Raw genomic sequence first — 26,690 nt, 5'->3', positions numbered from 1 at the left:
CTCTCTCGTCAGTCTACGCCTCGCAGAGAGTGGCGACTCCACCCCCGCGCAGTCCAGCTCATTTGGGTGCAGTTCGGGCAAGCCCAGGTAGACCTGTTCGCCTCCCTCGAAACCACCCATTGCCCGCTTTGGTACTCTCTGACCGAGGGACCCCTCGGCACGGATGCCCTAGCGCACAGCTGGCCGCGGGACAAGCGGAAGTACGCCTTCCCCCCAGTGAGCCTCATTGCACAGACCCTGTGCAAGGTCAGGGAAGAGGAGCATCAAGTGTTACTCGTTGCGCCACACTGGCCCAACCGGACTTGGTTCTCGGAGCTAATGCTCTTGACGACAGCTCCCCCCTGGCCGATTCCCCTGACGAAGGACCTGCTTTCCCAGGGGAAGGGCACGTTATGGCATCCCAGGCCAGACCTCTGGAACCTCCATGTCTGGCCCCTGGACGGGACGAGGAGATCCTGAGTGGTCTGCCCCCGGCGGTGGTAGCTACCATTTCTCAGGCTAGGGCACCTGCCACTAGGCGACTGTACGCCTACAAGTGGCGCCTCTTCTCGACCTGGTGTGCTTCTCGAGGAGAAGACCCACGGAGTTGTGCGATCGGGTCCGTGCTGTCCTTCCTACAAGAGAGACTCGAGACTAACCTCTCCCCCTCCACACTGAAAGTGTATGTAGCCGCCATTGCTGCTCATCACAACTCAGTTGCTGGAAAGTCTCTAGGGCAGCACGACCTGGTCATTAGATTCCTAAGGGGTGCGAGGAGGCGTAACCCGCCTCGTCCGCACTCCATACCCTCTTGGGACCTGGATGTAGCCCTGTCAGGTCTCACCAGGCCCCCCTTCGAGCCCCTAGGGGATGCCTCTCTTCCTCATCTTACGATGAAGACGGTTCTCCTTTTGGCGCTCGCCTCCATCAAGAGGGTAGGGGATCTACAGGCTTTCTCCGTGTCCCCTGACTGCCTAGAATTCGGACCCAGGGATTCTCACGTTATCCTGAGACCTCGGCCCGGCTACGTGCCCAAGGTTCCCACCGCTCCCTTTCGGGACCAGGTGGTGAACTTACAGGCGCTCCCCACTGGGGAGGAAGACCCAACCCCGTCCGTGTTGTGTCCAGTACGCGCGCTGCGCCTCTACTTAGACCGCACACAGAGCTTCAGGAGCTCGGATCAGCTCTTTGTCTGTTTCGGAGGTCAGCAACAGGGGAGAGCTGTCTCCAAGCAGAGGTTGGCCCACTGGATTGTGGACGCTGTCAAGGCAGTTTACCAATCCCTAAATCGCCCGTGCCCCCTAGGAGTGAGGGCCCACTCCACCCGGGGTGTTGCCTCCTCTTGGGCTCTGGCACGGGGGGCCTCTCTCGCAGACATTTGCAGAGCTGCGGGTTGGGCTACACCCAACACCTTCGCGAGGTTTTACAACCTCCGCGTAGAGCCGGTGTCAGCCCACGTCCTGCATGGCCACATGTAGGACCGGCAACTGGTAGGGTGTACGCCTTTTCGGTTCTTTTCCCCCTCTCTCGAGTGGGTCAGTATACCGATTCAGCCTCCCTTCTTTCCCCACTGGGCGAAGAACAGGCACTCCATCCATCAATAAGCAAGCACCTTCTGGGGCGGGCTGGGCAGAGCAGCCCTGCCCCTTAGGCCGGGTATCTCCGGAGTTATTCGCAACATAACTCTAACCGGACCTAGTGCTACCAGACGTTGCAACCCCCCAGTAGGGCGGTTCCGTCTGATGTATCTTCATGCTTGTTCCCACCTTGGTAACCCATGACCTCCCCAGGTGGACCTCCACCTCACGGTTTTCTCTTCAGCCGCTCTTTCTTCCCATGAGTTCTCCCCCATCGGTGAGACCATGTTGGTATCTCCACTAGACTCCTCCCTGCGGTAGGATGTGGTCTCTGTAGCGCATCCCCTACTTGAGGAAGTAGCGCTTACCCAGTGGCCTTACGGTTCCGGGCGGCTTCTCGCTGTTAGAGAAACAAGGCTGCCGCCTGTGAGGCCAAAGGTAGGGGCCTTCCCACCTTTCAAGAAAGCTCTGGGACCCCCTACCTACCCACTGGTAGGTTACAATTTTGCGGTAGCGCTCACGGCTGACACGCCCAGGCCAGTCACCGTCGCTTCGTTGAGATTGTGACAGGGCACAGTGTTATGGCGTTTTCCATTGGAACCCCATCTGTCGGTTCGACACAACGTCGAGAGACCAACAGAAAGGGAACGTCTCAGTTACATTTGTAACCTCGGATCCCTGATAGAGGAAACGAGATGTTGTGTCCTCTTGCCACAACACGTGCTGTCCTCTGCAGCAGTCGTGAGAGGTCTCAGGCTCCTCAGAACTAAGGTGAATGAATGATGCACGCCGTCTCCCTTTTATACCCGGATTTCCGGGGCGGAGTCCGGCATGCAAATTTCATTTGCCAATTTTCATTGACCTTTTCTAAGTAGTCGGAAGCGATTGGTTCTCAGGGACGAACCCCATCTGTCGGTTCGACACAACGTCTCGTTCCCTCCATCAGGGAACCGAGGTTACAAACGTAACCGAGACGTTCTCTCCCATCAGACTCAGAGAGTCTGAAACTACACAGAGTGAAGGAAAGAGAGAGACATCATTCCACTAGTACAAATTCTTAGTGGCTTTTAACTGTAATTGAGAGTGAGGATAATGACAGATTATATAAAAACACTTTTAATGTTTTTCAAATATACGTCTCCTGTTATTATCTGTAAATTCATCAGGATGACTGGAATATTAATAAAGATGTGAAAGTGGATTATATAGTATTTGTCTTCTGAGCACATTTAATTTATTCCTATGCAATGGCTAAGAGTGTTATTTACATAATCACCTCTCACAGCACTTTCAGTATATACAGTATGAGGAGATGGAACTGCACTTGAATTTGTTTTCTGCATTAATAAACACACTAAAATATGAATAAATACATTTTGAATGTCATAGCTTCGAAATGGTATTTTCAGTGCTGATGTCCTCAATGTTGTTTTTGTAGGAGTAAGTTTGCTGGTGCCTCACGGGGCGATCGCCGAGGACACTTCCTCTGAGATGTACATGCTCATAAATCAAGAAGAGTCCAGGTAAGACTGTAGACCAGGGCTAGTCAACTGGCGGCCCGCGGGCCAAATGCGGCCCGTCAATCATCTTTACCTGGCCCGCCTTAACATTTCAAATAAGTGGAGAGACTTTAAGAATGGTGTGCTTTAAATGAACGTCCTCCTGAGACGCCACATCTTTAAAAGTCCAAAACGCTGCTACATTCAAAACGAAAGTAATTCCCGCAGCTCATAATGTTTTACGTCTTATAAAGCGATTTGATCGGTCAGTCCAAGAAATTTAATGTTATTTACAATGTTATAATCAGCAATGCATTGCACAGCCACAGGCAATCGGTTTGCGAACGCGATAGGTCGTGTTCTAAAACGCGTTTTGTGCCCTTGAAAGTAGGCTAACTGTAGGAAGGGTATATCACGTGAACGGTTGTCTCAGATAAGGGGAAAACGGTGTTGTTTTTATTACTGCATTCATTATGAATAATGGCTATATTTACGAAAAACAGCTGTTCATCTCCCCCAGAACTCGCACTATACAAAGGCTCTGCCCTATAAGTGTGTGGGGCACATGAATGCGATTGGATTTCACCCGAAGATGTGATAATAGCGTTCAGTTTCTTGCACAGATCAATTAACTGATTTATAAGACATGAATTTAACGTCACAAGGGGCAGGGATTACTTTTGTGTTGAATGTATTTGCGTTTTTTACTTTTATTGATTTAAGTGATATTGACAAAGTGTCAATATTTTGTGTGGCCACCATTATTTTCCAGCACTGCCTTAACCCTCTTGGGCGTGGAGTTTATCAGAGCTCACAGGTTGCCACTGGAGTCCTCTTCCACTCCTCCATGACGACATCACAGAGCTGGTGGATGTTAGAGACCTTGCACTCCCCCACCTTTCGTTTGAGGATGCCCCACAGATGCTCAATAGGGTTTAGGTCTGGAGACATGCTTGGCCAGTCCATCACCTTTACCCTCAGCTTATTTTGGGGTCGTTATCATGTTGGAATACTGCCCTGCGGCCCAGTCTCCAAAGGGAGGGGATCATGCCCTGCTTCAGTATGTCACAGTACATGTTGGCATTCATGGTTCCCTCAATGAACTGTAGCTCCCCAGTGCCGGCAGCACTCATGCAGCCCCAGACCATGACACTCCCGCCACCACGCTTGACTGTAGGCAAGACACACTTGTCTTTGCACTCCTCACCTGGTTGCCACCACACGCTTGACACCATCTGAACCAAATAAGGTCTCATCAGACCACAGGACATGGTTCCAGTAATCCATGTCCTTTGTCTGCTTGTCTTCAGCAAACTGTTTGCAGGCTTTCTTGTGCATCATCTTTAGAACAGGCTTCCTTCTGAGATGACAGCCATGCAGACCAATTTGATGCAGTGTGCGGCGTATGGTCTGAGCACTGACAGGCTGCCCCCCCCACCCGTTCAACCTCTGCAGCAATGCTGGCAACACTCATACGTCTATTACCCAAAGACAACCTCTGGATATGACGCTGAGCACGTGCACTCAACTTCTTTGGTCGACCATGGCGAGGCCTGTTCTGAGTGGAACCTGTCCTGTTAAACCGCTGTATGGTCTTGGCCACTGTGCTGCAGCTCAGTTTCAGGGTCTTGGCAATCTTCTTATAGCCTAGGCCAGGGTTTTTGAAACTTTATGATGCCAAGGACCCCCAAATAAGATGAACCTATTATGAGGTACTCCTTTCTAAAATACATGTCTATCTATATATATTTTTTATAAATAAAGAAACATTTAAACTTTGTTATATAAATTGTACATGTGATATTATAAAGGCAACCTATTGTTTCTAAACTTTTTGGCTAAAATAATTGGGTACATTTGTTCAATTCAAATGTATGTACTGTAGCAACTTTTACTTTGAGTGCGGAAAAAAGGTACAAATACAAACAAAACTATGCATGTAGGAAAAAAGAGATAAGAACTTAGTAGCCCTAATACATTTTTTTCTGGGGACCCCTTGAAACCTTCTGGAGCCCCCCTGGCCTAGGACATCTTTATGTAGAGCAACAATTCTTTTTTCAGATCCTCAGAGAGTTCTTTGCCATGAGGTGCCATGTTGGCCTTCCAGTGACCAGTATGTGAGAGTGAGAGCGACAACACCAAATTGAACACACCTGCTCCCCATTCACACCTGAGACCTTGTAACACTAAAGAATCACATGACACCGGGGAGGGAAAATGGCTAATTGGGCCCGATCATTTTCACTTAGGGGTGTTCTCACTTTTGTTTCCAGCGGTTTAGATATTAATAGCTGTGTGTTGAGTTATTTTGAGGGTTATTATTAGTTATTTTTGATTTTAACTTGCATATATTTGTAAATAAATATGGAACGTGAATTTTCGAGTTGATTTCCACCAGTAATTCAGTAAAAAGTCTGATTAAATCCGTGTATTCTAGGCAAATGAAAGCTGTAACTTGCATCGTGTTGCACATGTACACAAGTAAATCTTTGATCTCGATTTCTTTGTGAGTTGTTTTGGCATATACCGTATAGGCCATGCTTTACACCCCACAAAGCTTTCTCTCCTCAAAGACTTGCTTAAGAGTTTGTGAAGGTCTTGATTTTGACACGTCATGTATTATGTATTCTCAGCATGTAAAGGTAATGACCTGCACAAGTTTTGATGTATCTCTGGGGACAGTGTGACTGTTTCACTCTGGCAGAGCTGAAGGAGATCCAACACAACTGGCTGTCATTGCCCAGACTGAATTCATCTTCATAACCACACTGGAGAATGAAGAAAATATTTTGTCTACAAAATAAGGATGCTAAATCTTATTTTCATTTAATAAGTCAATCAGTGTTTTTTTCTTTACCCTTCAAAATATAGTTCACCCAAAAATGAAAATTGTACTAAACCTGTATATTTTCTTTATTCCGATGAACACAAAGGAAGATATTTGGAAGAATGTCATATCTCATTCCCCATTGACTCCAATAGTATTTATTTTCCCTACTATGGCAGTATATGGGGGATGAGATTTGTTTGGTTACTGACATTCTTCCAAATATCTGTGTCCATCAGAACAAAGAAAGGTATACAGGTTTGGAAAAATCTGAGGGTGAGTAAATGATGACAGAATTTTCATTTTGGGGTGAACTATCCCTTTAAAAATAAATCACATCACATAAAATCACATTAGTGGACTTGAAAAAGCGTTTTGATTTTCTACATGGAAATAGGGCACCATGTTGAAAACCATAGATTAAAGTGAACACAAATATTCTGAATGTCACAGTATTAAATTATAAAGCAATTTTATAAAGCTTGCTTTAGAAACTGTGGACATTAAGAACAGAAATGCTGTCTCTTATGTTGAGGTGCCAATTAATTTGGCAAGGAATGGTAAAATCACAGTCAGATGCCCAAACGAATGCAAAATGGATGCATTAAGCCTGTCTGTCGCCTACTACAGTGTCCCCGAATGCTACAGCACTCCACTCCCTGGTCCTTTAGAGATGACTCATCGGTCCTTTTGAATAATGCCTCTCAATACAGACTTAGGAGCTGGCAGAATGAGACCCTTGATGATGATGATTATGATGAGGAGGAGGATGAGGAGAGTAGTGAAAATATGACAAGACACTTGAGGTACTCGAGTGGAGATGTGCACTCAGAACCAGAGTTCCTTATGCAACCCAGGTAATCTGCCCCCAGCTTTGCATGAAAAATCTTAACAAGTAGAACCGAAAGAACATTAAATTGACATCAAACATTCGTAAAAGTGTTTCCACAGTGACTCCATAGAGTTCACCCAAAAATGAAAATACTTTAGAAAAAAGCGTACAGTTTTTCATACAAACTGAGGCTGTCAGTTCCTAACGCTTTATGTCTTTGTGTGCATAGAAGAATGAACACTAAACAACATTTTTGTGTCAGCTGTCCTTTAAATGAAATGTTCCACAGGTAGCTTTCAGGTAAGTTTCTGACGTTCCATTCCAGAGTTTGTTTTCAAAGACAAAACCTGGTAATAAACCAGAGCAATTTCTTGATTGTTTTTTAAATGCATTCCCACACATTGGGAATGAAATGTATTTGAAGCAGTCCAGACTGTTTGTGTTCTCAAGCATAGCAGAATAGATATAAAGTGACGCGGGGGACACATCCTTAATTTAAAATGAAATAATTGTCATTTCAAGAATTCCTCATGTACTCTATTGTCCTTCATACTGATTCTTTTAGTGAAACCTAAATGAGACACAAATTAAATTTCCTTCATATCTGACATGCCTGAATAGTAATTTGGTGTGAATTGAAGAACACTGAGAAAGAGTGCTGGCTGGTGATCGGCTGCAAAGAATGGTTTAGTCCTTATCCTCTCTTCAGCAAGGCTGAATATTAATTAAAGCTCCTGTTGTCCTTGGGGTGGGGGGTGGGGGGTATGGGGGTGTACTGTAAAGCACTTAAAGCTAATTCTGCTCCTTTGGTGCTGTAGACCAGGGGTTCTCAAACCAGACAGTTCACCCAAAAATGAAAATTCTGTTATCATTTACTCACCCTCAGGTTGTTTCAAACCTGTATAAATAGACAATTTTAGGAAATATTTAGGAAGGTGCACTTCAGAAAACTGACAAATAAATATCATTTTAGATGTTTATTTGGAGCATTGGGATTGCTGGACAATGGCTCGAAGCACTTTATGACAATCTCAAATTCGATCAAAACCGACATGCATCACTGTCTGTACCTCAAAACTAGACCGTGTGCATTCCGGCTCATTATGCTATAGCACGGGTCACAAATTATTTCGCGGACCCCCTAGCTATAAACTCCGGCCCCCATTTTGAGAACCTCTGCTCCAGACGTTCAGGGTTTGTCATCAACTTAAAAGTAGTCAGACAAAAATAGAAAGAACACAGTGAATTTTTATTTGATCTTTTTTCTTGAAATTTGCATGAAAATCCAAAGCCTCCTCATTAATGGGTTTTATGTTATGGTTTACCACCACAAGGAAGAGATGGAAGGTAACGGTAATGGCCGGAAGATCATAAGCAGTGACGGATGAATATGCAAGAGCTGCTAAACGATTCCGGTGCCCTCGGAGAATCAGTAGCTTTCCACTAAATCAAGGTTCTCCGAGCCTTGATTTTAATGATTCTGTAAACCGATGACGTGACAGTTTCATCATCATTTGTGCGGGATTAAAAGCTTTGTGGGTACGAGAGGTTTTTTTGATAATGCATGTTTGATTGTGTTTTGTTTTCTGGCATCTCATCAGTTTGTTATTTGATTTAGCCAAATGTGTGACTGTTTTATTTATCAGCCGAAGGGTTGCATGTATTAAAAAGATCTATGTGTTTTGATTTGATGAAAAGATGAGGGATAGCAAGTGTTTTTTTAATTGACAGTGATATGTTTGTCTTGTTTTTGTGCACCAGTGCCCAATCAGAGGAGAGGTGTGAGGTTCTATTAGGGCCAGAGATCACTTATGGTCCTCCCGGGCTGAAGCTGTCCTATCCTGTTGCCATGACGATAGCTCATTGTGCTGAGGTCAGCACTGAAAACTGGAACATTAAACTCAAGAGACACACCAAGGACAACAAGTGGGAGGTAGGAACAAAGACGTGACATCTGTGTTTTCCCATTGAATTCATTTGAAACTCCTATGAGGGAGAATCTTAAGTATGTCAGATAGGAAAAATTTTCATAGTTTATTGTTTGGGCCAATGTGGTACAGTGAATTTTTTGAATAATTCAGCATAGTTTTCATGTATTTTGCACAGTTTTTCTGAATACATTTGTCTCTAACATTTAAATGATTTTTCCTCCTTAGATGGGGTCATTTTGTCATTGTAGATGAGTCTTTAGTGCTTAAGGCTAATTCACATTGATCTGACAAATGGCAAGAAACTTGTTTATTGTAAATCCAACAGCCAACTTAGAATGTTTGGTGTTTGTTTGGGTCTGTTGGATCGGTGTGAATTAACCTTTAGTGAAACTGCACCTGTCACAATAAAATGAAAACCCACTGTCATTTTTTTGCTAATTTTTCCTTTTTTTTTGGCTTAATGTAAGGCATATTCCAGATATACAGTATGTTGCCACTTGCAATAGAATTCTGAAAAGTCGTCAGGGCCGATAGCCTCATGGGCAGTGCTCCGACACGTGGCGCGGTTGCGCATCGGGCGACCCGGGTTCCATTCCCGTCTCGTGGTCCTTTCCCGATCCCAACGCCTTCTCTCTCCCACTTCGTTTCCTGTCCTCTCTGTCTCACTAAAACTGTACAAATAAAGGCAAAATGCCAAAAATATATCTAAAAAAAAGAATTCTGAAAAATCCCTCAATCATCTCCATTTTCAGATATACAGCCATGGAAAAATTTAAGACCCATTCCAAATTTTCATGTAATCAGCATTTCTAGATGTATTGATGTAATGTGTCCAATGTCTGTTGAATTTCAACAAAATCAAGCCTCAGGAGTGACAAAGTCATCTAACAGTAATATGAAAGACTGAAAGCATGACAAGACACATGAAAGCTGTGATAAAAATTAAGGTAATCACCTATATATTTTTTTACTTTTCCTAAATACATGCAGAAATATTACTTTTCTATTGCTTAAAAGTGAATGTGAACTTTTTATATTTGTAGTATTTGAGGTCTGAAAAAATACAGAGCATATTTTCTGTTATTTTGACCTTTTACTCCAGTTAAAATAAATAAATGCAAATAGAAACAGTTTTTTTTTCTTTCGAAATTTGGTCAAAATACTGCAGAATGAAACCAAAATGATCATTTACCTAAACACATACCTATAAATTGTAAATTCGGAAAAACTGAAAATAATTAGAAAAAAAGGCCTTTTCACTTTTTCTGCGGCTGCACATTACACGGAGTGGAAGTGTTTTATTACACCCCAAGTTTCCGTTTGCCAAAAATGCTCAAGGTTAACTTGGTAAAGTGTGCCATTATCCAATTACAACAGGCTTTGAAAATGTTATAGAGGTGATCGGACCCTCTTGTGTGGTTTGAAGAGGTCTGGGGACAGGAGCTCCGGCAGTGAAGCGCTAAAGGAAAAAAACAATTACAGGCCGTAATAGCCAGGAAGACACACAGTTCATGACAGTCAAAGAGCGGTAACATCAGGGCAAGGCGCCCCATCAGACCTAGGAAATATCGATCTGGTTGTACAGAGGCAACTGAAATGTGAGCTGACACAAAGCAATCTGGATAGGAGGCATAGATGAGATCTCTCTTCTGACCCTGCCACAATCATTCACATCTCCTCCAATGAGATCTCATGTTTCACAGTGATGTCAGCCCCTGAAAACCAAAACTGTCATCATCATCTGAAAGTTGATGTGTTAATAATTTGTTTCAGACTGATCGCATAGTGCTAACAATGGCAAGGTCACGAGTGTGTTTCGCATACGTACAGATGAAACGCGTAGCCTAGGGTACCATGAGCCGCTTCGGATGAAAGTTTCTGGCAAATGTAATAAAAGTTATTCTTCGGAACGAATGCCGTTTCCTTGAGTTTGTTAGTTAGTTTGTTTATTGCGAGCCGTTGCTGTTATTGAAAAGGATTAGATAATAACCTTCCTTTTGTATGTGACCGCCAGCGTGAGTCATTATTTAGATGAATTTGAAATTGTTCCAAGACACGGTACTTACCCTTGAGATTGCTACCAGCAGCCTTCGCAGAAACACATTTGTTGTCACAGTTTTCATGGCTCTAATAGTTTTATTTCAGCCAATGACAGCTCCAGCATTGGTGACGGCTAAAGTAATTACATAAAAAGTGCCCAACAAATCACTCGCCTGTCAGGGAAAGATTGTTTCAGCGTTAGTTCCTCCCAATTCTGTCATTTCCTCATGCTTCATGCCGAACTCTCCCGGGAGTCGCGTAAAGAAATGGTCATCAGTCAAAAAGAGAAAAGAGTCTGGATTATATGAATGTCTGTGCTTGACTTGATGTTTGTCTAACCTTGTCAAAGCACTAAAGACGTGATCTCCCACGGAAAGGTAAAAAGAATCTGGCAACAACTATAAGTCAGTCATATGAGGATGGTCATATGAGGGGAAACATTTTGGATAGTCAAGGAGCCTATCTAGGGGCCTATCTATTAATGGGACAAATGCTTTAAACCCTTCATAGTGGGGGTCCCTAAAGTCCCCGTAAACCAGATGTTGCGATCGTTTTTACTTCTGTATTTTGACGCATTTCCGAGTGAAATGGAATTTAAATGCCAAGGATAAATAAAAAATATAATAATTATAAATCATTTTAAAACTCCAAGAATCAAAGATTTTTAGATGTTTAGCGTGTTGACAAAATGTTTATATGCTCTCCTAGTTGTAAGTAGCTTTGGATAAAAGCGTCTGCCAAATGATTAAATGTAAATGTAAATGTAGTGTCACTTTAGTGCTAGAAATACGTACGCATTAGACATATGTATGATACTGGCCAAAATGTCAGTTCGGAGTCATGTTTTTTCACATCGTGTAACCATGTGTTGACCGTCTCTTTCCATTTAATTTGTATTCACAGGAAATGATGTCAGTAGATGATGAATCAACCTCCTGCTATTGCCTGATGGATTCACACAGCTGTCACTTGTTGCTGGATGAGCCTGGCTGCTATGCACTGGTGGGTGAACCTGTCACTGATTCAGCCGTAAAGAGACTGAGGATCGCTGTTTTCGGCAGTATGGAGGCCTCCTCCACGGACTTCAGTCTGCGGGTGCACTGTGTAGATGACACACCACATGCATTTCAGGTGAGAGTTGGACAGTGAGCATGGGTCACATCACTTCCATGCTTTAAAATCTGAGAGCAGTTTCTTGTCTGACTGCACTAGTGAAAACAGTTCATTTTTGTGTGAAATCTCCTTTTATCCTTTTGTATTGTATTGAAAACATTGTATCTTTTTTACCTTACTTTTTTAGGTTCATATAATATCATCGCTGTCATTCCGAAACCTTGTATTGCCAAATTCACTGTTTTTCAGGAAATGGAAAAAACAATGCACGTTTTAAACGATTAAATATTGTGTTGTCAAAGTTGACAAGCACCTTTTGATACTTTATATTGGTTAGATAATAGCAGAACCCAGTGACAAACATAAAGGGTGACGGAACATAATGATTCATGCCAAAAATAAGAAATCCCGAAGTATGGAGATACACGGTTTCAGAAGGACAGCAGTGATATTTATTACAGGTCATACTTTTGTGACATGACTTTTGTGCATTCTGATTAGTTTTTTTTGTAGCACTTTGTGTCTTTTCCAATCCACCATTGCTTGGCACTTATGTCTTACTCTTGCTGTCTATATTCATGTTTTCTCCAAAGGGAGTGGTCACTGCTGAAACCAGCAGAGGAGGTCAACTTCTAGAAGAGCCCAAGACACTATTCTTCAAAGGAAACTGCCTCAACTTGCAAGTGTCCATACAGGATATCCCTCAGTTTCTGTGGAGCATCAAACCCTTCACCACCTGTCAGGTAGCATTCTAGAATCAGCGCTTTATTGTTGTGATGTGCACCTTCATAAACAACTGCATTGTAGACATCGCAAGTAACAACTAGACCTAAAGCGTATATTTACCGTCTGTTTTTGTTGACTTGCTCTGTTTAGTTGTTAAAGGGGTCATATGGCAAGAATAAGTGTTTTTCTGTGTCTTTGGTGTGTTATAAGTTGCCCATGCATGTATTAGACACGTAAAATTGAAAAAATGAAAGTGTCGGAAACAAAAGATGCATTCTATCTAAAAGCAAATGCTCACCCAGACCTGCCTGAAACGCCTCGTGTAACCACACACCCACAAATCTACGTCAGTTCGTGGTATGATATGACAGAGACCGCCCAAATGTATAGGCAAGTAAGGTGGGCGTACCTGTCAGTACAATTGCTATGGAACTTGATGTTCCGAATATGGTAAGAGGTGTTACATTTCCGTCACACGCTTGCAGTATTCGACCAATCACTATGCACTGGTGAACTGGCCAATCATAGCACACCTCGCTTTTCAGAGCGATGAGCCTTGTAAAAAATCTGCACGTTTCAGAGAGGCGGGGCAAAGAGGAGATACAAACATGCGCACGGTGTGTGGAAAATACAGTGTTTTTAAACCTTAAATCGTGTATACACATTGCATTACATGTAAAACAAACCATAATATTCGTTTTAGCCGTAAGCCCTTTAATCATTAATACTTCGTAATGTGTATGTTTTGTTGAATAAAAGCATCTGCTAAATGAATACATGTAAATGTATGTTTAGTATCGATCCTTACTCTCGTTTAGCTTAATCTCTGCGATATTCACAGTGTTGTTTGCATAAATTACCTAGCATAAAGTTTCCTGCTCTGACCGAAAACCCCAAATCTGCCAAATTCGGCATTCAGTGTGTGTTTCTGGGTTTTGGGCACTTGATCGCTACGGGGTGCTTGTCTCTCCTGAAACCTGCTTCAAAATTCGCTCCTGCCTACTCAGCATTACGGCATCTGTTGTACCATCAAGCATTTCATCTGTTTAGGGTTCATATCATAGTTGACATCAAGTATCTCGCTGGTCATTTCAGTATGCAAGACTGCTCAAGAAAGGTCAAGAACGCTCCCTGCAGATGTGCTGGTTCACCTAAATTAATTATGCATCAAAGCCAATTGCTTTCTCTTCCCCTGCCCTGCGCTTCTATAGTGTGTGTCAAACTTAACCCAGCAGTGACCCCTATCATCTGAATTAACAGGGATTAAAGTCTGTGTTTTTTGGGGACTGATGATCTCATGACAAAGATCCATGTTCTTCATGGCTCAGACGCTTTCCGTACTCAGCTCTCCGATCTCTCTCTCTCTTTTTCTCCAGGAATTCTCTTTCAGCCAGGTGTGGTATAGCAACCAGCAGCCTGTGCACTGTGCCTTCACACTGCAGAGACATGACGACGCAACCACCCAGCTCTCCTGCAAGATCAGCGTGAGGCAGGTCAAAGGTCACGAGCAGATCCTGCAGGTGTACACTTCACTGGCAGAGGTCAGATCCGCACTGTTGTAACTAGGTTTAATAACGTCTCGGTGTCCTGTTTGTGTGCAGTGATCTGAAAACACACTTTCATCTTGTTTGTTTTTTTATGTTAACCCTTTCATGCATAGAGGTCACTACAGTGGACACATGCAGTATCTTATTAAAGAAAAACAACATGCATTCTGTCCGCTGTGAAAATCTGTGAAAAATATGTAAAAAAAATTAAATTCTGTTTTAGATTTACGAAGAGCAATTAACCCAGAGGTTGTCATAAATGTATGCATTCCTGATCATTAACGGTCACAAACATTTAAATACAGCTCTTCTGTGCACTTAAAGGGACAGTTCATCCAAAAATAAAAATTGTCATCATTTACTCACCCTTGAGTGGTTCCAAATCTGTATAAAATTCTTTGTTCTGATGAACACAGAGAAAGATATTTGGACGAATGCTTGTAACCAAACAGTTCTTGAACCCCATTGACTAGGAAAGGAAAAATAACAATGGTAGTCAAAAGTGCCCCAGAACTGTTTGCTTTCCTACATTCTTCAAAATATCTTCTTTTGTGTTCAACAGAACAAAGACATTTATAGAGCTATTTTTCCTACTGTGGTAGGCGGGGCTATCTGCTTGTCCAACCACTAGCACAGGGTTAGTGTTCGGGAAACTTGTTTGAAAACAGTCGACATTTTTTATTTCATCAAGTGACACCTTAACCTTTGTGGACAGAAGTGCTGCTGTATGCTTGTTTTATTGTGTGTACCCTATAGATAATGTCACCCACCCGCTGTCCTCATATCCCCCCTCATAAAACATGTCTGCTGATGTGTGAAACACTAGTTCACCTTTAGAGACTTCATTGGAAGTCTTCTGCTACTTGGGAAAACATGTTGTATGAGGGGGGTGCTGAAGCGACGGCTCGCGGGTGACTTTATCAGTCAGGAACTCGATGTATAATTCTGCTCCGTCTTCACTGTTCTGGCTTACTCTTGGAGCTTTGCAGTGTGATACTTCCATTATTGTAACTCCTTGTGTTGCAAATTGCTCGTGATGATCCTCGTTTCGGGTAAAAGCATCTGTTAAATTGCTAAATGGAAGGTAATATTACATACCATAGCCCTCGGGATGCATAAGCAAAATGCATGCAAAACACATCTGTTTTTCTGATGTGTTGTGTTTTTTCTTTCAGAATGAGAAAGAGACGGTCCCATTTTTTATGCAGGCAGATTGCACAGTCACCTCACAGACAGGGGCCAAAGCCTTCAAAATCCCCCTGTCCATTCGTCAGCGGATATGCACCACCTTCGATACTGCCAACGCCAAGGGCAAGGACTGGCAGCTCTTAGCTCAGAAACTCCACATTCAAAGGTGAGCGCCGGAGAGACGTAGCCTAGGCAACGGGACTGATTGAAACTTATTGCAGCAGTGCTCACTTTGTTAACAATGCCCTTGAATAATAAGCTGATACCGCGCTTCACTTTACTCGATCATTTTACTCCGAGCTCATATTCCTAAGGCTTTTCAGCTTCATAGAATTCAATTTCTGCAGAGGGTAAAAGTTAAAGAACCACTAGAGGTCTAAAAAAATATGAGAGCCACCAATGTGGCCTTTATTTTGATCTGTTAATCCATAGTGTGTCATATTGACTATTTGTGCAGGTATGTCTGTGTCGATGATTCGTTGATGTTTAAATGATACTTTGTTTTTTCAATTGTACTTAACCCTAATCTTTACGTTTGTCAATTCTGCTCAACTGCTAAAGTGTGGTGCTAGCAATGCTGAGATGGTAGATCCAAGTCTTAGCGAACACATTGACTTATAGTATATATGTGGAGTTGAATAAAACACTTCTGTCAAATTCTTATATAAATGTGATTGTAGCTCCTTAAGCCTTAAGAGATTTTTAAATATGAACATTTTATTTTGATAAATTCATGTGTGAAATGGGGATGGTTTTTGAAATGTAAGGGGAACTATGGAAGTAAAGCAAAAATCTGTGTTTATGTACATGCAGGGACGTCATGCATCTAAATTTTGCCCTAGACAAATGTCAAGAAGAGACACAAATACACGGAAGATACATAATTGCAACTGAATTTGACAGTTATGAGAAGAAGCAGCTTTGACATTTTGTTCAATTGAGAAAATCATGAGTTTTGAGCAAAACAATGGTGGTGGATGGAGGATTTTCTGTTCATTTCAAAATGTCTCCCGAATGGCAAATTAAACTCAAATCACTGATTAAATCTGGACAGGTGAATGAGCACTTTTACTGCACTTTTTAAATATTATAGTTGTTTAATAGTTTATTTTGCCATTAAAGTTCACTCAATATTTAAAGGGTAATTTTAAGAAGCAGTTATGGTCGAGATTGGAATTACAGCTAAATCGAGGCATTTGAAATAAATGTTGGTTGTATTTTTTAAAAGCAAAAACTGTTTGTTACCTTTTCTGAGATCGAGTCAGATTTCAATTCGGAATTGCAACACTGCCATCTACTGGTAGATTGTGACTGGTTGCACATTTTTGTGCCTGTATTGTTTATTTGCGAAGGGTTCATTTTAAACAAAATCTAGATTAATATCCAAGTGCCATTTTTAAAGCATACTCATAATCTTTGCTAGTACATGATATACATACACAAATCACAATGCAGCTGCAGTACATTTCTTAATTTGCATACTTAATTTACCAGATCCACTACATTTAATTTAAATAAATTATTATTTTAATGTAATTTAACCGTGTTGTAAATACAGAAGTTTAGCCGTATCTTGTATCTTCTGGAAAGGTAAACAAAAATCACAAAGGAATACATAGAACTGAATTTCAGATTTTTTTCCAACAACATTCCTTTGTTTAAACATTCATCATTGTTCTTCACAGAAACCTGTCCTACTTCTCCAAGCAGCAGAGTCCCTCTGCTGTCATTCTCAGTCTTTGGGAGGCCAGACATCAGGACAGTGGAGATCTTGACTCACTCGCCAGTGCATTGGAAGAGATTGGAAAGATCCACTGTAAAAACCTGCCTCAGAGTCCGGCTGACAAAGAACCAGTCTTTAGCTTTTGAGCGAGGCCAAATTAGGCTTCTAATTTCTAGTCCCACCTGAAGTGTCAGAGACGACCTGGACAACATGTGACCAATCTGTTTAACAAATATCTATGTGCAAACTATTACAAGTTGGCAGGAACGTGGCACAGCCATCACATCCTACATGAAATTCCGCCTTAGCCTTTCTTGGTGTGTATCATATTGAATTATTGTGAGATGCAATTAGTGGCCAAGCTGGCATTTTCCTTGAGTCCACAACATATACTGCTGTTCAAAAGTTTGAGGTCACTTACTAATTGTTATTTATACTTTTTTCATATTTAATAATAGTAAATAATAGAATAATAGCAAACTCATCAAATGAAATGATGACATATAAGCAACTATGGGAATTATTTTGTAACTAGAAAAATCCTAGGACTACAATTTCGTATACTTTTGATCCCATAATGTTCTTATAGCTCAATTGGGTTCAATACCAGGGAACACACATGCTGATAAAATACACATGTAGACTTAATACGCTATAAGTCTCTTTGGATAAATGTAAAATGCGCATAAATGTGAATTTCTTATCATTTTCTTTAATCTTTTTTTAGCGATGAATGAAATCTATGTTAGTACAGTTTTGCCCTCATAAAATATCAAAACATTTCAGACATTTTTTTGAGCTTTGAGATGAAAAGTGACCCCTAACTTTTGAATCCAAGGTTTTTCGTTTTTACCTATTTTTAATCAGTCTTGTGTTACAGAGTTCCAGCAGTATTTATATATCCCTTCTGCATGTTACTACTGAATTGTGCGTTGTTTGCACTATATGATGTTTAGAGAAGGGAGGAGAGGGAAATCCACTCCTGCAAACTGCCTTTTTATAGTCATCACACATCGTAATCTTGACTCACTGTGTACTTCCATTATTATTTGCATTGTCCATTAGCCCTTTTAATGGGATTGATTTAAAAGGCGTAATAAGAACCATTTTAAATCATGATATAAAAAAATTTGACTTGTTCTCATTTATGCAACAATGTAAAAAAAATGCGTTACGTGCTGATTAAAGGCCTGTTTAATAAAAGAGTCACATTTGCACAGGTTCAAAAAGAGGTAAAAATCTAGCTATCTAATTTAATCTAATCTATCCCTTAAAAATATTCCAAACCCACTCACTACAGTAAAATACATTGCTCTGTTCACAGTGTTGGGTAAGTTACTCTGAAAAAGTAATTAATTACTAGTTACTAATTACATATTCAATAGTGTAATTAGATTACTGTACAAATTACTCTCTCCAAAAAGTATTTAGTTACTTATTACTAATTACTTTCTATATACATCAACCTTGATTAGTTAAGCGATTGAAGGATAGACATGAAACGGCTTATTTAATTAATTCAAATAAATAATATTAAACTACATAAAGTAGTATTATTAACTGACCAAAGTGTTACAAATGTGAGAATTATACATTAAAGCAAGAATTTTAAAGTTAGACTTTGAATTTTGATGTCAATTCCACTATTGCACACGCATATTACACAAAGTATTTAGTTTAATTACATCAGAAGTAACTGTAATTAAATTACAGAAAAAATAACAGTAATCCCTTACTTTACTTTTTCAAGGGGAAAGTAATTAAATTACAGTAACTAATTACTTAGTAACTAGTTACACCCAACACTGTCTGTTCATGTGAACACATGTTAAGGACCTCTGAAAGTCATTAGGGCCAAAGATCAGGAAAGTGTCATGCCTTTATAGAGGGAGTTTAGACTATAATATTGACCACAACAAGCATTTACTTAACCCATTGCAGATGTCCGTACATCCCTATTGCAAACGCATGTGTTTTTTTATTCAACTGAAATGGAAATCCCCCTAGAGACTTCCGGAATGAAGCCTCTCTTATCTCCTCAGACCAAATTTCACTGTTCAGTTTGAAACACAATGGGTAACCACGGGCTGGTGAGCACGGAGAGTTATAATTACGGCCTGATAAAAGGAAAAGAGTTAAATGCTGTCAGAAGTGTAAGAAAAAGTGAAATCCTTTTCCAAGTCATCTACTTTATTAATGTCCGTTGTAGTGTCAGATCACTCAAAACCAACTAAAATCAAGCCTCTTAAAAACATTTTCCTGTTTTGAGAGAGGAGGTTAAGGTCTTTATGGTTTTCTTACACTTGATATTATTTTCTGTGTTTTGCTTTTGAGTTACTGTTTAAATAAGCATTTAAATAAGACTGATTTGCACTTTGTGACAAAAGAGCATTAAGAGCTTTTGTTTGTTTGAATCTTTGGTCATTGCTGTTGTTGTTAGACGCGGGCTTTTGCACCACCAGATGATATATCACTATGTATTAGCCCAAAGAAATGTCTCTTTTTCATTCCTTATACAATTTTACACGTTTTAAGATTTTAAACATCATTTTGTTTTGCTTATAAAATTGCTGGGAGAACAGCTTTGCTTCTTATTGAGCCATTTCGATGTTCATAATATGACACAGTAGTGGAACATAAAGTTTAGCTTGCATAAACAACAGAGCAACAGTACCATAATAGCTTTCATATCAAGACAAACTTTTCTCCCCAGTATTGTGGACAGCATTTATAGTGGTACTATACAGTATTTTTGGATTTATTTCGGATAAATCAATGCAAAGCCTTTAAACGCTTAAGTCAACAAAAAATCAGACCCACATGTTACATTTAGTATTTTGCTTTAAATTATGATTCTTGTGCCTTGTATAACTTCTGTAAATGGTGAATGTTGTACAGGTTAAGATGGTTCCGAATCATGCAAATGTACTGTACGATATCAGTTTAAAGAAGAAAAAACATTACACTGATATGCAGGGGTCAAGAGCTTTTCTAGTGCTAAATATACTTGTTTGGTATCGCCAGGCCAGCTTTGTGGTATATTGTATCTATGATTATGAACATTTTGGATGTTTTCTGTACAGTAGAGTTTGCTGATGTACATGCAGTCTTTTGGAAATAAATGTACAGCTGAAGAGAGCTGCAACTAGCCATTGTAATCCATGTCTTTATTTAATCTTTTCTTTTAATAAATATAAAAAGTGTAAATATTTATTTTTAACATACATATGTTTACCTATATTTTTAGAGTTTGTACGTGTGTCCATTTCTGTGCCATTTGTAGTTTATCTAGTACATGTAGTACCATGTTATACCAGGAGAGGGCACCACTTGACTTTGTTGTTCCCCATGCAGTCGAGTTTCCCAGTTACACAGCTAAGTAAATATTATTATTTATTGCACAGAATTGTATGTTAATCAATATTATGTTTACTAGGTTAGTATAAAGGGCAGGACAGAGCAATGAGAATTTATCATAATATTAGAATATATAACCTACAGTTCAAGAGACATTAAAAAATATAAAGATGAGAAGTTACTTTCACTTAGGCTTTAAGCCTTGCTTCAGAACTGTCTGGTGCAAAGTCCACAAGTCAGTTCTCAGTCTAATCTCAAACAGCCCCTCCTCTTCCAGAACTTGTTATCAAAAGACACATACGTGACTTCAGGGCAGAAAAAAGATTCAGCCATCATAACCATGGTAACCATCTTCTTAAGATGTTTGTTTGCTATTATTATTCATGCGGAATCAGTTCTTTGAACAACATTTAGAAATCTGACTTTCTGAAGTCAATAATGTATCATCATGAAACTTAGACATACAATACACTTATACAGCTAAATTAGTTAAGTGCTTTATTATGAACAAATGAGGACATTGTTGGTTGTTTGGCAAAGAAGAAGGGGCAGGAAGCCACAGAAACAATGTGATTGAATTTGAAGTAGGAAAGTTTTTCATAGGAAGAAAACAAGAGAAAAAAGCACCGTATTATCATACACACTATTGTAGTTTTTATTCGAGTTAAATAGTTTAATGTAATAAAGCTATAATGAATAGGTCACATGACTGACTGTGTTTGCTGGAAGTGAAGGGAGTGACCTTTGGCTGCATTCTGAAGCAGCAGTATGAAATTCCCCTTAGACTTGGTAATGAATAAACAAACAGGAGTCTTCTACCTTCCTCCACATACAGTATCAGGCAGTTGTGTGACAGATCCTCTGTGACTGTTTCCTGTGTTTCAAACAGTGTCACTCAACAGTTCATAGTATCGCTCTGGCACAGGCAACTGTCTGTTAGATAGCACCAAACTGACACAAATTAGCTTGAGTTGCGGAAATTGATAATAATGCTGATGAGTATGTGGGCGCAGTTGAAAAAGACCAAGAGAGATGTCTGAACAATAGGTGAAGACTTACAGATTTAATACACATTGCTTAAGACATTTATTAGACCACCACCCAGTGTAAGATTTTTGCTATAGCTGCTGAACGAACAATATTAGTGATTACCAAAATAAGGTTTTTTGTTTCTGTGTATGCTCTTTGGTCACAGTGGTATTTCTAATGCTGAAATATAATTAATTATGTTATTTATTATATTTATATTACTTATTGTTATTTATTTTCTATTTTAAAAGGAAGAAAAAATAATAAAGCACTTTATTATTTTTTTATTCAAGTGCCCAGTTACAGTTATTTACTTGCAGTTCTTAATTGAAAAATAAAAAAGTTTTAATAGTCAAATGTTACACTTAATAAATGTCTGACTTCTGAGAGAAGTTGAATGTGCTGGCTCAAATGGGCTATATTAATGTGAATAAAGACTATTTACCTTGCTGATGAAAACAATAGAAACCCAATAGAAACCATTACAGAAATTCTAATGGTTTCCTTTCAAATACCATTAGCCATTAAAATGTATTTTTGTAGTGTGTTTTGGGAATTATTAATAGAATTTAACATCCTACCAACAGAATCCATCACATACCAGTAGGCCTACAATTCCCATTATAACCATTAAAACCATTAAATTCTCTATTGTGTTTTGGCCACTGTTCTATTGTTTTTATTTCCAGCAGGGTAGTTGCTTCAGTTTGTTATTTGCCTAATAAATAACAAACATGGTTTTAGTTAGTAAGTTATTGGCTAACATTTTGACAGGTGGTTTAACAAATTTGTTATGTATACATGGACAGAATATTTTCTTTCTTTCATATTTTGGTTGAAATATTAAAATATGTCACTGATTGCTGTGATAAGGGTTTCATTTTGAATCTTTCTAAGTGGGGACTCATCCTTCAAACAAAGTGATTGTTATTGTGAAGTTATTGTGTATTAATTCATCCACATATATTTATGTTCTACAACGCGAATTGTTGTGTAGGCTACTATGGCAGAGACTACGCTCATGAATATAAATGAATCACGTGACCGGACGCTCCAGCATTTATAAAAGAACGTCACCAAACTTGGATTAATATTCATGAAGCAAACCTCGACCATAGTAGAAGTCGTTTGGCACTCAGCGTGTTCAGGTTTCCAGACGCGTTTATTTCTAGACTACGAAAGTTTTCAACTGCGGTGCATGTCCAATTTTTCATTTTGTACGGAGGAAACGACACTATGAGTTTACTATGAGATACATTATTTTCTTGGTAAGTATCTAATTTGTTTGTTTTATTATTTTTCTTGCAATTAGGTTATTGCTTGTTAACGAACTTTCACAAGTTTACTTAAGTGTGCGTTGAACTTAAAACACCGGATAGAGTCAGACACACTCCCACTTTGTCTAGTCAGTTACAGAAATTGTAATTTGTTAAGTCCTATATATATTTACTATAAACGTTCTGCAGCAGACTAGCAGGCTTTAGATGGACAATCCTTATCGATGATAGGCTACAACTTATTTGTTATGTTGTGCAAAAAAACGCAATAAATCCGTTTCAGTTTGTTTCATACAGAATAGGCCTCGAGGTGCAGATGTATTGTTTAAAATAGCCTTACCAAATCCCCAATTCTGAATTATGGCATTTTAGTTCATCTTCAAAGCCTTTTAGCCTGGACTTTAACAACAAATCAACTAGCATCTTATATTTTTGTGCCACTTTTGTGTGTAGGTTTTACTGTTACTGAATGTCATACTTGTTGCTAAAAGTCACTTGGATTTGGACTGGACTCAGGGATCCATCAAAAACAGATCAAGACGGGACATTTCCTGTAGAGAGGACCTGGAATATGCACATGACAACCTCTGCTGTTTGAACTGTCCAGCTGGTGAGTAAAAACTATTACTCAAAATGCACAATGCAAAATAGTACCTTTACCATGGATAAAAAACTAATTTGACTCTCAATGTCCTATATATTATATACTGTATTATATGAGAAAATGTCGTGTGTATTTGTTTACAGGAACCTACATGAAAAGCCCCTGCCTTCGAGATTCAGAAAAAGGAGAGTGTGAACCCTGTGAGTTTGACTTGTTCACTGAACATGGCAATGGACTTAAGAAGTGTTTATCCTGTATAAAGTGCCGTTCAGGTGAGTCTGTTTTTTACAACAAATTTTACACGTGGTTTTGACGTTTTAGTTTCAATCATCTAGTGTGCACATTCATTTGTTCTGTAGATCAGGACACTATAGAGAAATGCACAAGTACACAGAACACACGGTGTGTGTGCAAACAAGGCTCATTTTGTTTACCAGACCAGGCGTGTGAGGTGTGCAAGAAATGCAGCAAGTATGTTCTCTTTTCTTGATTTGACCGCATGTTCGTTCAATTGAATTGTTGGTTGCTAGAAAAATGTGACAACGTTTCTTTGAAGTCCATAAATGTTAAGAACCTTTCCCTTGTTAAACACAGATGTAAGGAAGATGAGGAGATGGTGGAAAGATGTACAGTTAGTTCAAACACAGTTTGTAGAAAGAGAATGTCTTTGGGCAGCTCTCTATCAGGTACTGTAACACTTTACCTAGTATTACAAATAGTTTCTCACTCTACAACCCAATACATTGATATTTTTTTGCAGTTGATGATATGTAGTATTTACGTCTCTACATGCAACACAAAAGAGAATATCAGACCACATATTTATTTTCTGTTTGTCTTACAGTTACTCTTCTTGTTGTTTTGCCACTAACTGCAATGGTGGTGTGCACTGCGAGTGTTGTCTACTGGAAGCAGACAAAAATAAGTAAAAGTGCAGGTATGGCAAACACATTCAAATCCAACAATCCACTTTTCTCAGTTCTTTCAATGTTTCTTCAGTTGTTTATTTGTTCTCTTAATTATAGTAACTTCACGAAGTCCAAAGGAAGTGGTCAAAATCTGTATGGTAAGTCTGTAATGAAACGACAGTTAATGAGATTTCTAAAAGAAGGTATGGAGGAACCAGTCCGTATAATCTATTAAAGTGATACTTTAGACAAAAATAAAATTCTGTCATCATTTACTCGCCCTCCTGTCATTTCAAACCTTTATGACTTTCTTTCTTCCGCAGAACACAAAAGAAGATATTTTGAAGAAAGTTGCTAACTGAACCGCACTAGTCCCCAGTTAAAAACATTCTTCAAAATATTTTCTTTTGTGTTCTGCGGAAGAAAGAAAGTCACAGGTTTGAAATGACAAGAGGGTGAGTAAATGATGACAGTTCACCCAAAAATAAAATTCTTTCACTTTAACCAACCACCAAAGTATAAGGCACTATTCATTTTAGTATTAGTGTAGCCTCTTTATTTTTAACGGAATGCTTTATATTTGAATAACTATATTTACTTTAAATGTTAAACGGTACCAGTGATCGACCAAACTATAATATCTTCTTGCTTTGCAGGGTGAACGTGATGATTTGAGAGAGGAGAGACAGAATGCCCAAAATGCCAAGGTAGATGACTCGTCTCCGTTCCAGCCGTTTCTTGAGCTAAATCATGCGGTGGGTATCGGGACTTCTGGTTCATCAGAGGTGGAGAAAGACAGAGGACTGGGAGACAGCCTGCCCAACACTGCCAACTCTTCACAAATTAGCCTGTCTTTGTCTGCTGTGCCTAGTAACCCCCAACCCAGCCATGCTAACCAGCCTTCAAACTCTGCACTTTCACAGCACTTTTGCACTTGAGTGAGAGTTGCAGCTTTGAGATCTATACGCAATGTTTATTTAGGGTCTCAATAGCCTTACTGGCATTAACACTCTACATACCCATCTGACTACTCTTATACTCATCTGATTCATCATCCAGATGCTTAATTTTCTGCTGTTTAACAATTCTAAAGCTTAAAGGCAAAATGTTGCAAGCTTAAATGTTTTTATTTGGTAAGCAGACAGGCCCTGCAGGAAAATGTTGTGTGTTGTGTTTTTTTTGGGGGGGGGTGTCCCCATCAGGATTTTTGAAAGTTTAACCAGCAATGCAGTCTTTGAAATTGTTTACCGACTATGTTTAGTGTTTAGTGTGATGAAAAGCATGACTATGCTGCTCCACCAGTTGAGAGAAAAGTAAAATAAAAATTCTGAAAACATATTTATATTTTTAGGAATGTGAGCAATCAAGAAGACTTCTTCCATTGAACGGTAAAAAACATCTTTTTATAGTAAATTATAAGTTCTCGTTTTAATATGGTAATATATTGAAGTGATATCTAATTATGTAATGTTTTTTAGGAAAGGAATCATTGAAGAAAACCTTTGACTTCTTTGAGGAAATAGATGTCCACTATCGCAACAGATTCTTCAGGTTTGTTGGACTGAGTTGTAATGCACTCAAAATGGCAGAGTCTGTCTTTCCAGAAGACCGAGTTTATGAACTGTTGAAAATCTGGATGGAAAAGGAGGGAATGAAGGCAGATTTCAACACCCTTATTGCAGCGTTAATTCATTTAGACCAAAGACTGTCAGCAGAAAACATCATTGCAAAAGCAATTAGTAATGGTTTATTTAAATATGAAGATGAGTGACTGGAAACATGCAGCGATTATCACTCTCGGTGATCTCAAGGGATAAAGATACCTGTTAAAGTGTCATTTCTTAACCATTCCTGAAATGAAACGCAGTATTTCTCTCACATTATTTTTGGTATATTGGCCAATACTGTGCATATTTTAAAGAAGGCACATGTTGTGTCATTGTTTACAAACATTGTTTACATTTGAATTTGTGTTGAATTGACTCTTTATGGTATGAAATCAGTGTTATGTTTTTCGTGGCATTCTTTGACACAAGACATTAGAAAACATGTTGTGGTATTTTCACGTTATTTTGTTTACTAATAAAGTCAATGCAATATTCATTACATGTTATCATGTGACCTGTGACGCTAGAATGGGCAAAATGACTCATCCTGGGAGTTGATCGACTTTTATGACGGCAGGAATACAAATTAAAGAATATAGAGTAAATCTTTCATTAAAGCTTCTTCAAAGTAAAGACATTTAGCCGTAGCCACAATTTATCAATTGTCGCCGAGATTAATTGCAAGCAAACTAATGGTTGTGTTTCAAAGCATAATTATGAGACTGGCTCTGACATTGGAATCGGTGTCGATTGTGCATTTCCTACAATTTTCCACTAGATGTCGCCAGCTGTCTGGTTCCTGAAATGATTTAACACGCTGTATTGCTGAGGAAATATCTCGTTGCGTCTGTTTTTTGTGAATACCGCTTGTACTGTAAAATCTATAGTAATCTTTTTTAAAGCAGGATTTCCACGTGCTGAAGGAA

General features: G+C 39.5%; 2 protein-coding genes across 3 annotated transcripts in view; both read left to right on the top strand.

Moving 5' to 3' along the window:
• The window catches only part of unc5db (unc-5 netrin receptor Db), a 187,195-nt gene extending 167,063 nt beyond the window's left edge, over positions 1-20,132 (top strand). Inside the window, exons 11-17 of the mRNA XM_057349612.1 lie at positions 2,995-3,079; positions 8,476-8,647; positions 11,589-11,816; positions 12,392-12,541; positions 13,901-14,065; positions 15,247-15,425; positions 16,945-20,132. Coding sequence (XP_057205595.1) covers positions 2,995-3,079; positions 8,476-8,647; positions 11,589-11,816; positions 12,392-12,541; positions 13,901-14,065; positions 15,247-15,425; positions 16,945-17,128 — 1,163 coding nt within the window. The 3' untranslated portion in view covers positions 17,129-20,132. The remainder of the gene's footprint in view (positions 1-2,994; positions 3,080-8,475; positions 8,648-11,588; positions 11,817-12,391; positions 12,542-13,900; positions 14,066-15,246; positions 15,426-16,944) is intronic.
• A 2,365-nt stretch (positions 20,133-22,497) lies between these two features.
• On the top strand, positions 22,498-26,234 carry hdr (hematopoietic death receptor). 2 transcript variants are annotated; one of them, XM_057355433.1, is made up of 10 exons: positions 22,498-22,636; positions 23,099-23,255; positions 23,393-23,521; positions 23,609-23,720; positions 23,844-23,935; positions 24,094-24,186; positions 24,275-24,315; positions 24,814-24,864; positions 25,509-25,545; positions 25,636-26,234. In XM_057355433.1, the coding sequence occupies exons 1-10, from the start codon at positions 22,616-22,618 to the stop codon at positions 25,926-25,928; spliced, it is 1,026 nt and encodes a 341-aa protein (XP_057211416.1). In that variant the 5' UTR covers positions 22,498-22,615; the 3' UTR covers positions 25,929-26,234. The 2 variants fall into 2 exon arrangements, with proteins under 2 accessions (XP_057211416.1, XP_057211406.1); XM_057355423.1 differs by having other exon boundaries at positions 24,814-24,912.
• Positions 26,235-26,690: the final 456 nt, after the last annotated feature.

This window comes from Triplophysa rosa, linkage group LG2 (assembly GCF_024868665.1).
Source record: "Triplophysa rosa linkage group LG2, Trosa_1v2, whole genome shotgun sequence".
In the NCBI taxonomy this organism is placed as follows: domain Eukaryota; kingdom Metazoa; phylum Chordata; class Actinopteri; order Cypriniformes; family Nemacheilidae; genus Triplophysa; species Triplophysa rosa.
Note: the sequence above shows the minus strand (reverse complement) of the source record. Positions and strands in the feature narration are given on the sequence as shown.